General features: G+C 42.7%; 1 protein-coding gene across 1 annotated transcript in view; it reads right to left on the minus strand.

Annotated features, from left to right (window-relative positions):
• Positions 1 to 17,053, minus strand: part of DNAH10 (dynein axonemal heavy chain 10) — a 168,361-nt gene that overhangs the window by 68,607 nt on the left and 82,701 nt on the right. Inside the window, exons 34-40 of the mRNA XM_032168329.2 lie at positions 16,286 to 16,438; positions 14,126 to 14,314; positions 12,021 to 12,167; positions 8,020 to 8,211; positions 5,991 to 6,109; positions 4,054 to 4,212; positions 508 to 643 (exon numbers count right to left, since the gene is read on the minus strand). Coding sequence (XP_032024220.1) covers positions 508 to 643; positions 4,054 to 4,212; positions 5,991 to 6,109; positions 8,020 to 8,211; positions 12,021 to 12,167; positions 14,126 to 14,314; positions 16,286 to 16,438 — 1,095 coding nt within the window. The remainder of the gene's footprint in view (positions 1 to 507; positions 644 to 4,053; positions 4,213 to 5,990; positions 6,110 to 8,019; positions 8,212 to 12,020; positions 12,168 to 14,125; positions 14,315 to 16,285; positions 16,439 to 17,053) is intronic.

The following is a 17,053-nucleotide window of genomic DNA, read 5'->3' on the forward strand; positions in this document are numbered from 1 at the left end:
AGTGTGAGGGAAAAAAAGGAAGGCAATTATGAACTCCAGACAAAGCAAATGGCTCTAAAAGAAAGTAAATGTAATCACAGTATATTAGTTGGTTCTTCAGTAAATATTTCTATCTTCATTATAATGTAAACATTATCTACTGTTAACCAACTTAGCAATATACTATTCTGACGTTAGTGTATGAGATGAATTCTCATTTTTGTAGCAGTCAGTCAATAGATAATGTATAAACTATAAAATGTATAAAGGAAGAATATCATGCTAAGCATGTTGCTTATAGACACAAGGGTAATCATCAGAAGAAACAATTCATAAAAAGTAAAAGTAGTCACCTCTGGGATAAAGAGGGATGAGAGGAGTAAAGAACAAAGAGTTGTACTCATTATAAACCCTTATGCATTGTTTGTTTTTAAATAATCACCTATATTTACTACTACTTTAACAAACATTTACATTTTTAATTACAAGAAAGACCTATGTTCAAATTTACTTTTAATCACTACTTGCCTCAAAGAGCAGGGCACAGTGTGCTTGGAGCCGGATGCGTTCCCCGTTGGCCAATGTCAACAACCGGTTGTCATCCATCACAGAATTCATGTTTTCCACCCATAGAGCATCCACATCACCATCAAATAAAATATACCTGCAGCAACCAAAGAAAGGAGAGCCATGGGTCCTAGACAGCTTCCAATTATGGAACTTGGTATAACATGCCCATTCATGTTGAATGTCTTTTTCCCAGGATTTTCTAGCCAGGATCTGAGACACAGCACCCTAGTTGGCCCAGAGGTTTGACTGAATGGTACATAAAAAATTGTTTGAGCCCGTAATCCCAGCACTTTGGGAGGCCGAGGTGGGCAGATCACGAGGTCAGGAGTTCGAGACCAGTCTGGCCAACATAGTGAAACCCCATCTTTACTAAAAATACAAAAAATTAGCCAGGCATAGTGGTGTGTGCCTGTAATCCCAGCTACTCAGGAGGCTGAGGCAGGAGAATCGCATGAACCCAGGAGGCATAGGTTGCAGTGAGCCGAGATAGCACTATTGCACTCCCACCCAGGCAACAGTGCAAGATTCTGTCTCAAAAAAAAAAAAAAAAAAAAGGTTTGAGTTAGTTGCCAATATTTAAGAATGAGGGAACTTCACACAAAAATCTGAATTTCTCACTTCTTGGGCAAGCTGGAAGTTCTGAGCACACAGACCTGGATTCCTTCGTGGGAACAATCTGCTGATGCTGAGTAGTGGCTGCCCATGGAGACAGAAAGTGTCATAGTCCCTGCCGCTGCCACAACTCCTACCTCATTCTTCTCTTACATCTGAGGCTGAGTATCAATTGCTATTTATCACTGGTTTTAACCCCTGGTTTCCTGCGGTACAGTCAAGAATAAAGAAAGTATTTTGGATATCCATGTGTAGTGGGTCGAATGGTACCTACCCCCCACCAAAAGATGTGTTCACCCAGAAGCTGTGACTGTGACCTTGTTTGGAGAGAGGCCTTTGCAGATGTAATTAAAGATCTCAAGATGTGATCATTCTGGATTATACAGATGAGTCCTAATAATGACAAATGTCCTTATAAGAGAAAAGCAGGAGGAGACATGAGATACGCAGAAGGGAAGGCCAAGAAAGAGGCAAAGATTGAAACGATGTGGCCACAAGCCAAGGAACACCTGGAACCACCAGAAGTAGAAGAGGCGAGGATTTGCCCTAGAGCCTTTGGAGGGAGTGCAGTCTTGCTCACACCTCTTTTTAGACTTTTGGCCTCCGGAACTGTGAGATAATAAATCTCTGTTGTTTTAAGCCACCCAGTTATTTGTTATGGCAGCCCTAGGAAACTAACACCACCATGTAATTTGCTCCACTTCGCTCATTTGTGCTACATGCTTGGTCCCTGGGAGCATCTGAGTTCACAAGCCCTGGTTTACACACCATGTGTCCTGGCAGCATATCTACTTCCAAGGCCTCAGGTATTCAAGCTTAAGGATGGTTCCATTTTGTGGCTATAATGGGTGACATCTCATGCAGCAAAGCCCATCTCCACAGGATGGACGCTATTCTACTGTGCTGAAATGGTGGTTTGATAGTGCCTCCATTTAACTCACTGATATAAGTAGTTGGATTTTTTTTTCAGTATTAACATTTTGGTTTATTTCCTTCCTGTATTTTTTTCTTTTTAGCTTTTTATTTTTAAATTATTTCAAACTTACAGAGTTACAAGAATAAAATAGTATGAAGAACTCCCATATGCCTTTCAGTCAGATTCCCCAATTGTTACATTTTTTTTGCCACATTTGCACTCTCTCTTATTTTCTCTCTCTCTGAATCATTTGAGAGTCAATTGCAGATAAAATGCCCCCTTCCCCTCAATACTTAAGCCAGTATTTCCTAAGAATAAGCACCTTCTCTTACACAACCACAGCAGAATTATCAAACCCAGGAAATTTAATATTGATACAATACTATTATCTAATATATAGTCCACATTCAAATTTCACCAGTTGTCCCTATAGAAAGTCTCCATTTATATTCACTATAAAAGGACTCAAAGGCCAGGCGTGGTGGCTCACACCTGTAATCTCAGCACTGTAGTTGGCTGAGGTAGGAGAATTTCTTGGGCCCAGGAGTTCAAGACAAGCCTGGGCAGTACAGGGAGACTGTGTCTCTACAAAAAAAGCAAAAATTAGCTGGGCATGGTGACATGCACCTGCAGTCCCAGCCACCTGGAAGGCTGAGGTGGGAGGATTGCTTGAGCCCAGGAGTTTGAGGCTGCAGTGAGCCGTGATCATGGCATTGCACTTAGCCTGGGCAACAGAGCACGATCCCTCTCAAAAAAAAAAAGAAGAAGAAAGAAGGAGGAGGAGGAGGAGGGGGAGGAGGGGGAGGAGGAGGAGGAGGAGGAGGAGGAGATTCAAGTAACCATCAACAGATGCTCCAAAGCACTGGGTGAATGGGTGAAGGCTGGATGAGAAATGGGATATTTACTTAGTCATAAGATATCTCCCTACAGTTGCATATCAACTGCAAAGAGGAAAATGTCACCTTAACCCAATAATCAAGATTAACATCACCCATAATAGGGCAACCAACACCACGTGCCCGCAATGAGATGCAGAGAAGGACAAAGCATCACTCCTGCAGCCTTCCTGTCAAAGAGCCATAGCCTGAATCTAATTATGAAGAAGCAACTGACAAACCCAAACTGAGACCATTCTCTACAACAGTTGGCCTGGAATCCTCCAGAACAAGAAGGTCATAAAAAAATAAAGAAATCCTGAGGAACTGCTCAAAATTAAAGAATGACAAAAGCAAGACAACGGAATTCAGTGTGGAATCCTGGGTTCATCCAGAATCAGGGGAAAAGGGCTAAGAAGCTGTTTTAAAAGCCGTGAGTCGGGACTTTGGACTCTTGTTATTTAGGGATTTTATTTATTATTAATGGGATTTGATTAGAACATAAAATCAGAACCATTCCTGAGTTTAGCAAAGAGATATTATAGGACCAACTAAAAGCTTTTTACCTTACACACCCTCAAAGCATTTCTGTACTTGGCCTCACTTGGCCTTCGCCATGGCATGTGGGGATGTCATCAGGGCACCATCAACCATGTCTACAGATGGAAAGCCGTGGCTCAGGAGGGCATTCCTGCACTTTCCATGGCACTTTGCTACCTTTCCTTGACTTACCTTGCCATAGAACATGGTGATCAGGCAGCTTGATGGCGGCTGTGTTTGAAGACTTAGAGTCACACAGATCAGGGTCAAATCCCTGGCCTTGGGGCACATTTCTGACCTTTTCTAGGCCTCAGTTTCCTCCGTGGTAAGCTGGGAACAATCCTGGTACCTACCACATTGCATCACTAAGAAGACTGAGGTCACACATAAAAAGCACTAAGATTGGACTGTGAACTTCTGAAGCACAGCCTCCAGGACTGGACTCTAAGTCTGTTGAAATCCAAGCATGAAGCTACAATGTACAGTCCTGCCACCGTTTTTAATGTTGAGCTAATTAACATGAACTAACCCAGGCTCTTTCCTACCTACAAAGATACTCACTTTCGCTCCTTCTTGTCCGTTGGCTTGTTGATTTCCCTGAAGATGTTTGACAACACCCCATCTGTCCAGTCTCGGGTGGTTGGGTCCAGGATGCCATAGAGTTCTATGACACTCACGGCTTTGGGGTTCAGGATGTACAACTTTGTCATCAGCCCAAGCCTAAATCAAGAGAGGCTTTAGTCATGGTTCAAGCAAACTAAATGCATGAGGAAAACAGTCTGGGTTCGTTCTATGAGGAATTAGATGTTTTGACTTCAATCCAAAATTTAAAATGCAACCCATGCAAACTCTTCACTGGGCTTCCCCTCACCGTCAGTGCCTTCTTCTAAACATAAAGCAACCACATTTCACCAAAAATGTGGCCACAGCACAAATGAAGTCTGAACTAGAAGCACAGCTTTGCCTCTGGAGGGCACCAAGAAGCTAACTTTCATGTATATTTCATATTTATGCATATTACATATTCATATATATGACATTTAAGTAAATATCTCAGAATTAAGGGCATATAGGAGACCATACTCAAGTCATCCAGGATAATAACAAGGCTTTGAACTACTAATGTCCAATCCTTCTTATTTGCAGAACAACATCTGCTCTGTTGACTTCATGAATCAAGCAGACAGGGCATTTCTCACCACAGTGCCTGTAAATCCCTGCAGCACTAACTATAGGATTAATTCATCTACAGACAACAAAAGTTCACACACTCCACAGTTCACAACCAACAAATCAGTAAATCATAATAATGTACATGCTATATTACACATACACACGTATGTGTGATAGTTCTATAAACTATCTAACAATGAATGAATTAAAGAATGAAATGCAGATGGCTACGGCACAGCCCACTTAGAGTCAGTAAGCCACTGTCGACTGGTTTTCTCATATGAAACATATGAAGAAATAATGGGAACAAATGACAGATACTTATTCTTTAGATTTTACAGACTGCCTAGAAATGTTTAAGTCACAAAAATTATTGGCTTGATTTAGACTTTTGCTGGGCTATCAGCATCCACAGAGGTCTTTCTGGTATCTATTACTGGTCAGGAGAGAAATGAGGAGTCAGGAATCCACTTTCAGTAGAAGGCTTTCAATTCACTGCAGGCTTTTATGATATACTCTCTCTCTTTCTCTCTCTCTCTTTTTTTTTTTTTTAGAGAGAGAAGGTCTCACTCTGTTGCCCAGGCTGGTGTGCAGTGGCACAATCCTAGCCCATTGCAGCCTCAAAATCCTGGGCTCAAGCACTCCTCCTCCTTAGCCTCCTGAGTAGCTGTACTACAGGTGCACGTCACCACACCCAGCTATTTTTTTTTTTTTTTTTTTTAATGTGGAGACAGAGTCTCATTATGTTGCCCAGGCTATTCTCAAAATCCTGGCCTATACGATCCTCCCACCCAGGCCTCCCAAAGTGCTGGGATTACAGGCGTGAGCCACCGTGCCTGGCTCCTTTACGATCTTCAATGTGGCAGTGTACTATCACTTTTTCTTTCGTGAAGAATTGCCCCTGAAGAGCTAGCGATTATAAGGCACCCAGGGAGGTGACATTCTTTTTCTGGCCACTGCGAAACCACAGCAGTGCTGCATAAGGTGAATCCTGACTTACTTTAAGGAAGCAATTTGGACACCAAGAAACTATGACTTACATTCATTTTCAAAATATCCTTATAAGATAGTTTGTGAAATTCTCATTTCACAAATGAACCTATTCACCATCTGATGCACAAGCGGGTTGCTATTTTGCATCCTAAAATATCTTAACTAAGTCTGCAATAAAGTCAGTAAAAACACACCGAGTCGAAAGGGGTGTGTATTACAAATTTACCCTCCCAGGAAATCAGAGAGCAAAGTGGGACTTGGTAATACTGCCACCAAACATATACTGTGAGCCCCCGTGGCAGCCAGGCCCTCTCCACGGAGGTCATACTCACTTGGTCTGGGCCTGACACAGGGTGTTAATGACGACGGACTTGCCCCCTCTGGTGGGTCCCACGACCATCGTCGTGTGGCGGGTTAACATGGTCTCGAACATCTGAACCACTTTATCCACCTGTGGGACAAACAATGGCAGCTGGGCTAAAACATTACCTTTTTCTGAAGCAGTTTTATTGAGATACAACACACATGCCATACAATTTATCTTTGAAAGGTACAAGTCAATGGTTTCCAGTATATTCACAGAGTTGTGCAACCATCCCCATGAGCAATTTTAGAACATTTTTATCATCCCTCCCCGCAAAAAACCCTGTACCCATCTCTCCCAATCCCTTTTCCCCCAGCCCCTGGCAACCACTCATCTACTTTCTGTCTCTATGGATTTGTGTATTCTGGGCATTTCATGGAAATGGGATCCTAGAATGTGTGATCTCTCACATCTGGCTTCTTTCGCTTAGCGTGTTTTCAAAGCTCATCCATGTTGTAGCATGCAGGCTGCATTCCTTTCTATGGACAAAATATATCCCATGGGATGGACAGACCACATTCTGTTTCAGCAGTTGATCCATCAACTGATGGATGTTGGGTTGTTCCCACTTTTTGGCTGTTATGAATAATGCTGCTCCGGACATTCGTGAACGATTCTGAGCGGACGTTCGTCCTCACTCTCGGGTAGATCCTCAGTACTGAAATTGCTGGGTCTTACGGTAACTCTCAGTTTAACCTGTTGAGGAACTGCCAGGCTGTTTTCCAAAGTGGCTGCACCATTTTACATTCCTTCCAGAAAACACATCTTTTTAAACAACCAACTCCAGAGAAAATCAGGGTCAGGAAAGGCACAGAAAGCTCTCATCCACGGCCGGTACCTGGTGCCCACTGCCCAGGCCTGAGGCCTCCGGGGTAGCCTGACGCCCTGAAGCTGCCCGACCCGAGGCAACCCCCCAGGCCTGGAGGCTCTGGGCATTTACACTCTCAGCAAGACTCTGCCAATCAATATGTGTTTGGCTTAATGACAACATATACAACTTACAGGCTTCAGAGGATCCAAATTCTACCCCAGCAATATCTAATTTAATTTTTTTTAAGTGTGACTCAGGAGAAAAAAAAAGGTGAGGTGAGGAAAGAACCTCTGACGGTTGATGCCTCAAAACAAAATATTTGAGTCACCTGATCACATTGTGTGAAAAAAAAAACTATATATATATATATATAAAATTTAGCCTTAACAAGGAAGAAATTCTGACACATGCCACAACATGGATAAATGTTGAAAACACTGTTAGTGAAATAAGCCAGACACAAAAGGACAAAAATTATGATTCCACTTATAGGAGGTACCTAGAGTAGTCAAATTTGTAGAGACAGGAAGTCGGGCAGAGGTTGCAGCGGCTGGAGGGAGGGGAGAAGGTAAGCTGTTAACGGGTGTAGGGTTTTAGTTTTGCAACATGAAAACGTTCTGGAGATGGATATTGCTGATGGTTGGACAGTAATGTGAATGTACTTAGCACCAACAGACTCTACATTTTTTCTTTTTTTTTTCTTTTTTGAGACGGAGTCTTGCTCTGTCACCAGGCTGGAGTACAGTGGCACGATCTTGGCTCACTGCAACCTCCACCTCCCGTGTTCCAGTAATTCTCTTGCCTCAGCCTCCCAAGAAGCTGAGACTACAGGCGAGCGCCACCACGCCCAGCTAATTTTTGTATTTTTAGTAGAGATGGGGTTTCTCCACGTTGGCCAGGATGATCTCGATCTCTTGACCTCATGATCCGCCCGCCTCAGCCTCCCGAAGTGCCGGGATTACAGGCGTGAGCCACTGTGCCCGGCCTAACAAACTCTACATTTAAAAGTAGGTAAGATGGTAAATATTGTTATGTATATTTTACTGTGATTTAAAAATGGGGAGAAATGGTTAAGATGGTGAAACTTATGCGCATTTTACTATACATATATTTTTTAAGAACTGCAGAAACAAAAAGCCAATGGAAAGGATGCACAGCCACAGTGAGGTCATTTTCCTGGCTTTACCTGGACGGGTAGGACCGCATAGCCGTTCTCCTCCAGGACCTGCTCTACCGCATCGTTGAAGTCAGGGTAGCGGACGCGAGGGCAGTCCAGCCCAGGAAACAGATCCGAAATCAAACCAAGGAAAAGAGGAACATCTTCAAACACAAATTTGGGCAAGTTCATGTCTCGCAGCGCCCTCATCAGCACCACGTCCTGCAGGAAATGAAACACATGTTTCCAAGAGATTTCCAAAGGAACCCAGTGCTTTGGACTGTGTTTCCAACCCAGTGGAAACACTCTAATGAAATATAAAATATAATTTTTATATAAACATTTTATACTTTTAAACAATTTTATACACATTTAATTATAATTTAAAATTATACAATTAAGATATATTTATATATTTTAATTAATTAACAATTTTAATTTATATAATTATATAATTAAAATATATTTATATTTATTTTTAAATTAATTAATAATTTAATTTATATGATTAAAATTTATTTTAATTTTATTATATTATATTATTATAATTTATATAATTAAAATATATTTATAAATTATAATTTATATAATTAAAATATTTATGTTATAATTTATATAATTAAAATATATTTATAAATTTTAATTTATATAATTAAAATATATTTATAAATTTTAATTAATAATTTAATTAATTAATAAAAATATATAATATATACAGAAATTATATAATTTTAATTTTTTATTTTATATTAATATGTAAATAGATATACATTATATAAAATAAAGTTTATATGAGATTAAACATAAAATATAAAATATGTATATTGCATATATTTCATATAATATGTACTTCATATTATATAATATACACATATATGGCCGGGTGCAGTGGCTCATGCCTGTAATTCCAGCACTTTGGGAGGCTGAGGGGGTGGATAACCTGAGGAGTTTGAGATCAGCCTGGCCAACATGGTGAAATCACATCTCTACTAAAAATACAAAAATTAGCTGGGCGTGGTGGCAGGTGCCTGTAATCCCAGCTACTCGGGAGGCTGAGGCAGGAGAATTGCTTGAACCCAGGAGGTGGAGGTTGCAGTGAGCTGAGATTGCGCCATTGTACTCCAGCCTGGGTGACAAGAGTGAAACTCTGTCCTGAAAAAAGATACACACACACACACACACACACATATATATACACATACATATATATTTAAATGAAATATAAAATTTTAAATGAAATATAAAATTATATATAAATTATATACATATATTACAATTTTATATAAATAAAATTTTATAAAATTTATATATTTTATATCATTTATATAAATTAATAAATTATATTTGTATTGTTTATAAATTATATACATTTATAAATGTATATAAAATGTTACATATATGGTATAAAATATGTACATTATGTGTAATAAAATATATGAAATTTCATATTTCCTATTTAATAGTGATCATATAAATCATATAAATGTAAATATGCATTTTTCAAATTTTCATATGAAAATAAAAATGTAAAATAAAATATATAAAAGTGAAATATACAATATAAAATTGTATATAAATGTAAAAATTAAATAAAATATAAAATAGGAACACAGGCAGAGGAGTGAGGCGCAATGCTGCAATCCAGCCTAGGGGCCAGGGTGGGCCTGCTCCTGGGAGGCTGAGTGTCCTGGTGGGCCGTGCAAGGAGAAGAAAACAGATCTCGGCCAGAGGGAAGGAGCAGAACCTTCCTCCTCCCCACCTTACAGAGGGGTATGGCCATCTACCCTAAAGCAAAGGTTCCTTATTACAAGAAGAACATTTGCCTTGACCTTTAGGTGGGCATATATATATATATTTTTTTTCTTCTTCTTCTTTTTTTGAGACAGGGTCTCGCTCTGTCACCCAGGCTGGAGTGTAATAGTGCCATCTAGGCTCATTGCAGCCTCCACCTCCCAGGTTGAAGCAATCCTCCTACTTCAGCCTCCTAAGTAGCTGGGACTATAGAAGCGTGCCACCACACCCAGCTAAATTTTTTAGTTTTGGGGATTTGTTTGGAAAGAAATGGGGTTTTGCCATATTGCCTAGGCTAGTCTCAAACTTCTGGCCTCAAGCAGTCCTCCCACCTCAGGCTCCCAAAGTACTAGGATTACAGGCATGAGCCACTGCACCCAGCCTTAGGTGCTTTTATATAAATCTCAAAACAAAATTCTGAACTCAGGATCTGGCAAGCGTCTCTATGTTGTCTCCTAGGGCAGGTAGTCCTGCTTCTTTATTCAGCGTTCACTATCTGGAAATGTGGGTATCTCTTCTCTACCCATTACCTCCAGGATGTGGAATGGAAAAGGCCACTTTTCTTTTTGTTCTGCCTCTCAGACTCAACACAGGAGCCCCGGGGATTGCAGTTCCCCTGCCTTCTCCAGAAGAAAACAGCAGCTGACGGGGGCTTCTGCTATTGCTTAATTGTAAAGACATCATGTTGTAAGCTGAAGGCTGATGTTTCATTTGAAACAGGTGCTGAGGTGGTGGTATTTGTGAATTCTTTACCTTTTATTCCAAACAAGACTAAATAAATGGCAAGTATAGCTGACTTCATGGGCTTTTTAACGTCCTCCAGTTTCCGCCACTGTCATGATAAGCGCAGTTGAGAACTGCAGCAGTACCCAAATATGTGGTTCTAATTTGAAGCAAAAGATGCTAAATCCTCACTCATCCTGTGACATAGATTTAGTGAACAAGAACAAAGGTCTTGATGTGATAAAGAAGCCCAAAGACAATACAGCAAAGTTAATTTCCTATGTGAAGAAACCATTGCAGTCTCTGTACAAACACAGTTTTACATATGTAAGTCCACATTATTGGATGAGAAGAGGGATTTTCCTCCTAGAAAAGGAGGCTGTTTTTTACGTCTTTCTCGGAAGTCCTTGGATATTTGGTATTTGCAATGTATTTTCATTCTCCTAAGGAAGTACCAGATTGTGCAGCAGTTGAGCCTATGAATGCATGCTCGGGTTCAGTGTAAGGCAGTAAAAGAAAACAAGCCATTAGTAAGTGCAGTGATGGGACCATATTCACCTCCCTAGGAGGAGAGACTGCTGCAAACCGCTTCACTCCTCTTTGTAGAGCCTTAGATAGCACTTGAGACTGTTTTCCCTGTTGCTAAGACTGAAAGTGGCATCGGTGGTTTTTCAGTTCAGAAGATATGACCCACTAAATAGTATGATCGCCCTTCAACTTTGGACATAGAGGAGCTGGGGAGAAAATGAAAGAAGTTTCCATATAACTCCTTTCTTCTAAGAAAAAAGAAGTAAAAACGACGAATGCAGCTCCATCTGACTTTATAGTGTTTTACATTTTACAGCTTCCTTTCTTGTAAGAGCATAAATAACTCTTCCTTCGACCCCTCCAAAAAAAAAAAAAAAAAAACCCAAATGTGGGAAAACCCCAAAAGAATGAAGCGATTTGTGGCAGCCTCTCCTCCTGTGGACACGAATAGGCTTCTATCACTGCACTCACGGCTGTTTTGTTTTCTTTTACTATCCAAATGTGTGTGTGCGTGTGTGTGTGTGTGTAACATTGTGAGTACAGTCACTAGAGAAACAGGTGAGCCTGTTGCCCACAGAACGACTTGACTAAACCTTTTCTTTAAAGTCCATGTAAAAAAAACACAATCATTCCCCTCTTTTAAAGAGAAAATAACAACTCACATTCACGCTTACGTGAGAATTTTGTTAGTCCCCACCCTTCCGCCACACCCATCCTGAGACTACAGATTGATTATTGCTATGGAAGCATCATAAATGTTGTTATTGGAGCGAGGACATTGCACTTGACCTTAAGGTACTAAGTGTAATTACAAGCAAACAATATAACAGGTAAGAGGCCGAAGTAAGGCCAGACAGCGTGGTGAAGCAGCAGCTAAGACTTAAACCTTTCAGGTGATACCATTCTGTGCCCATCACCTCCCCAACAGCATGTAGTAAATGCACATGAACCAGCTGAAACCAGAGAATGTTCCAGCACGTGGCCCCTACCTCCCTAAGGTCAGAGGAGCCTCTCTTCAGCTCACCAGCCATGACCAGCACCGATTTCAGGGCTCTGAGTCCAAAATCATAGTGATACTGCTTGGACAGCTGCTCCCGGGCCAGCTTATACAGAACCGTCATCTTTTTCGCCAGAGTCTTTTTGATAGAAGATAGTAATACAAAAAGTAAGATAAAATAAAATGATTCAAAAGCAACGGAGCATCATTCTACAAATGCAAGAAAACGGGGGCAGGTGTTCCAGTGCAGCTGCTCTACAAATAAGCAAATTCCGTCTCTAACTTTCAGAAATACCAGGGTGGGTCCTTCATTTTTAAATATGGCAAATTGGGAACTAATTTGAAGAAACATCTGTGTTACCAAAATCTTCACCATCTTAAAGAACAGAACCATTTGTAGGAATCACACTCCAGAAATACATTGCTTCTTTATTTTGACCTAAACCTATTATTAAGGCTGTAACTGGGCCAAGCATAGTCACTCACGCCTGTAATCCCAGCACTTTGGGAGGCCAAGGTGGGTGGATCACCTGAGGTCAAGAGTTCGAGACCAGCCAAGCCAACATGGTGAAACACTGTCTCTACTAAAAATACAAAAATTAGCCAGGCGTTGTGGCACATGCCTGTAATCCCAGCTACTTGGGAGGCTGAGGCAGGAGAATTGCTTGAACCCGGGAGGCGGAGGTTGCAGTGAGCTGAGATTGTACCACTGCACTCCAACCTGGGTGACAGAGCAAGATCTTGTCTCAAAAAAAAAAGACTGTAAATGTCTTTGAGGACAACAAGTCAGCCACCTCATCTACGGCAAGGGTTCAAAACCCCCAGGTATCTAACGCAAGTGTGGCAATTTTAGTCAGAAAAACTAGGAACAAGAGATCTCATTATGCCAACTCAAAATCCTGACACAGTAATAGGCACCAAGAGCTTTCAATAAAGAACATATTGCAGAAACACAATGTGACAACCCTCCATGTTAAAAGTATTCTCTATTTTGTAACTCCTCCAGAGCTTCTGGAAAGATCTTACATATGTACATTTTATAGATAGCTTAAAAGAGGATAAAAGTTATCCATAAAGTTGGTTTTGAATCTACATAATCTCAAAGGCATTGTGCTGAGTGAAAGAAGCCCGTCTCAAAGGGTTCCATACTCCATGTCTCCAGGTAGAGAACATTCTCAGAGTGACAAAATTACACTGACTGAAGAATAGATCAGGGCTTGCAGGAGTTAGGGTTGAGGGGAGAATGTGTCTAGTCAGCAGTAACATGAGGCTGGGTGCAGTGGCACACACCTGTAGTCCCAGCTACTAGGGAGGCTGAGGTGGGAAGATTACTTGAGCCTAGAAGTTCGAGACCAGCCTGGGCTGTAGAGACCCTGTCTCTACAAAAAATAAGCAAGATTAGCCAGGCGTGATGGCATCTGCCTGTGGTCCCAAATACTCAGGAGGCTGAGGCAGGAAGATCACTTGAGCCCAAGAGTTTGAGGCTGCAGTGAGCTGTGATCCCACCACTGTACTCCAGCCTGGGTGACAGAGTAAGACTCTGTCTCTCTTCTTTGTGGTTGTGGTGATGGAATAGTTCTGTATCCTGATGTGGTGACAGCTACTCCCAACCACATGTGATAAAATGTCATAGAACTAACTACACGCACATGCCAGAGAGAGAATGTGAAACTGGTGAAATCCATATAACGTCAATACCTGAGTTAATGGCACTTGTGCCAACACCAACTTTCTGGTTTGGGCAATGGACTGTGGATATGTGAGATGCTCTCATGGGGAAGGGGCACCCGGAAATTCCGTGCTACTATTGTTGCAACCTCTTGTGCATCTTAAATTATTCCAAAATTAAAAGTTATAATTTAAAAAGAGGTGGGGGTGTAAGAAGAGAGACAGAGCAGAAAAAAAAAAAAAAAAAATGAAAGAGCCACACAGAGCTAACACGTCCTAGATCCCCAGTCTGGAAGAGCCACACAGAGCTAACACATCCTAGGTCCCGTCTGGAAGAGCCACACGGAGCTCACGCGTCCTAGGTCCCCAGTCTGGAAGCAGACCCGGGTGAAGTCTGCACTGCGCGGCCTGGTGCTGCCGAGGCCCCACCTTGGCCTCCAGGAAGCCCTCGGAGAAAAGCATGATCTCGCAGATCTGCTGCAGGTCGGGCACAATCACGACCACAGGCCTGAACAGCGCCTTCACCGACTCCGGCAGCTCCGTGCGGCCTGCGTAGCCGGGGTTCATGGTGATGAAGATGCCCATGCGGGAGTCCAGGGAAATCTCCTGCCCTTCAAACTGGAGAGCAAGAAGGAAGCACAAAAGAAGCAGTTAGGTGGCCCGGCCGGCCAGCCCCCTGGAAAGGAGGCCTGCGGCGAGCGGCCTGGCAATTCGTTTTCATGGTATGAGGCGGACGACACCACTTGTCTCTTTTTCCCTCCCCGGTGTTCAATGCAGGGCCCCCCTCATCGCTGAAGGCCTTGGGGAGGGCAGGTCTCAGTGGAACCCCAAACTCGGACCTGAACCCAGGGGCACCACCTTGGAGAGGGGGCCCAGGTTGGTGAAGCACAGAGCCTGGGGCTGATACAAGCAGCTGTGTGACCCTCAGCAGGTCACTTAACCTCTCTGAGTCTCAGTTTATTTTTCTGCACAACAGAAATGCAACCTACCTCGTGGCACAGCTGTGGCGATTAAAGGAGACAGCCCAGGTTGGGAGTGCCCAGCCCACCACCTCACACAGTGCCAGCTTCCATTCCTCTCACCTGGCTTTGCACCCTCTGCAGGTGCCTGCACTTCATGCAGTGACTCCTCCCTAAAGAATCCCACCTCAAACCCCTCAAGAAACCAGTCTTCATTCCTCTGGTTGCCCCAGGTACCAACAAACCACGGAAATCCCTATATTCTTAGCCTCTTTAGCTGAAGGTTGAGTCCGGTTGTCTCTCGGTGAAGTTTTCTATTTTATTTTTTTTGATTGTCCACCAGCCAGGCAGAGGACGGAAATTTTTGTTGTTAGGAGGCACCGTCTGCATCACCAAAAAGGGGGCAGCCCGGAAGACAGCCAGCCTCCACCAAAACAAGGCCACTGTCTTGACTCATAGGTCAGCCCTGAGACCATCCCTACCCTGCCTCCGTATCCCACAAGAGGCCCAGATGGCCCCGGGGGAAGAGCAGATAGCTGCTGCCTCCTGGCTCTGAGAAACACAGCTTCTGGAAATCTACATACGTTGCAGGTTAATTTCCTCTCTCGGGAGCAGTCAGCTCAGCCCCAAAAATCCCTCAAAAGAACTCATCAAAGGGAAATCTATCCAGACCCTTTACTGGAATCCTGAAAATATTGAACAGTCTCCAGTTGACACAATCTCTTAACAGTGAGCCCCGCCGAGGTCTGAGGAGGATGCATGTGGGATGCCAGGGCCACCAGCTCAAGCTGAATTTTCATCCTGGACCTCCCAATGGGGCTCTAAAGGATGTATAGGAGTTTCCCAGAAAAGGGAAGAAGGGACAATTCCACTCAGGTGGGGACGCATGTGGTGTCACAAGGCATGGTATGACTGCGGAGCAAGTGGCTTAGTGACAAGTGTGTAGGGCATAGAGGGGGGAGAACAGAGGCAGAAGGACAGTGAGGGACCCAGAAGGCCCTGGTGTGGGGAAATGGCCCACCCACGCTGGTCCTGTGTTTTCAGAGAACCCCCTTCTGGGCCACCTAGATTACATAATAAGTTCAGGTTTCTCCAAATTTGGATCCAGCTTAATCTGGCGTAATTTAATGCAGACTTCTCAAACTCAAGTCTGCAAACATATTGTTTGGCAGAGAGAAATTGGTGAATTCTCGACAATTGTTTTAAAATTTTGCCTTCTCACTTTGATAACCTTGCAAATCCCGCTTGTTATAATGCCGTAACTTTACAAGCTATGAAGGCAAAATTTCTTATTCACTGTCATAATGTGATTGCATGGAACATTCGCTTTCTAAGTCAGGTTTTCTCAAACTTGGGAAGTCGCCAAGAATCTTTTTTCCTTTCTAGGGGACCTGCACGTTACTTATTTGAGAACTCTGCCCCACCCCCATTCATAACTATTGATTCCACCTCTGGAGTCAGCGTGAAGTCCTTGGACTATTACAAACCTTATCATCAATGATGATAATTTTGGAAACCCAATCATTTCAGTTGGAAAAGCCAACAGATCTTCCATAGGAAGCCTGTTTCAGAGGTAGTATGGCAAGCTTCCATCCTGGGGTCATGGTCCCGGGGATTTCACATGTCTCACCTGGAACGTGGTTAACTGATGGATCAGAGCATTTCGGATCGTCTGGATCTGAGAGGAGATCACGGAGAGCACAGAAGCATCGATTCGATTAAACTCATCAAAGCAGCCCCAGGCCCCGCACTGTGCTAGGCCAGAGAAAATCTTCCCCACGGCCTAGGAAGAAAGACATGTCAGGACAAGGGCAATTTTCATCTTTAAAACTGCAAGCAACACATTTATGGATATATTTTCTAAATTAAAGCAAACCATGAGATGGTTGATTGGCAGAGAAGCAGGTGACCAGCCACCTGACTGATGGGTTTTTCTGGCAGGACTTCTAAGGCCCCTCATGGGCTGCCTTCTACTTGGGATTTTACAAATCCAGATTTTTGTGTAAAACTCCATTTCTCTTCTCTTCTCTTGAAATGTTGGAAAATCTAGCAATGCTGGGTCCACTTTCCCAAATGGTGATTATGAACCAAAGCTGGACAGTGGCGCCCTCTTTAGATGGCGTTTTGCTCTCCAGTTAGCCACAGATCCCACCACTCTCTTGTCTGCTGGCCGCTTTACTCACGTACATTATCTACCTGACCCTACTAGGCTAGTGAATCCGGGACTCTTGCTCTGCATCCTGCTAGCAAAGCAGGATCTTTAAGCAGACACACTTGGATTCTGGGGCTGTGGTGGTAGAAGGTTTTCTACTAGCTTCTTTCCGCTGTCGTCATGTCAAAGACTAGGAGGTGAAATGCCATGTCCTGCTTTAAGCTCTCTGCCTAATGAGCCAGTACC

The sequence above is a fragment of the Hylobates moloch genome, unplaced genomic scaffold (genome assembly GCF_009828535.3).
Source record: "Hylobates moloch isolate HMO894 unplaced genomic scaffold, HMol_V3 SCAFFOLD_12, whole genome shotgun sequence".
NCBI classification, from domain to species: domain Eukaryota; kingdom Metazoa; phylum Chordata; class Mammalia; order Primates; family Hylobatidae; genus Hylobates; species Hylobates moloch.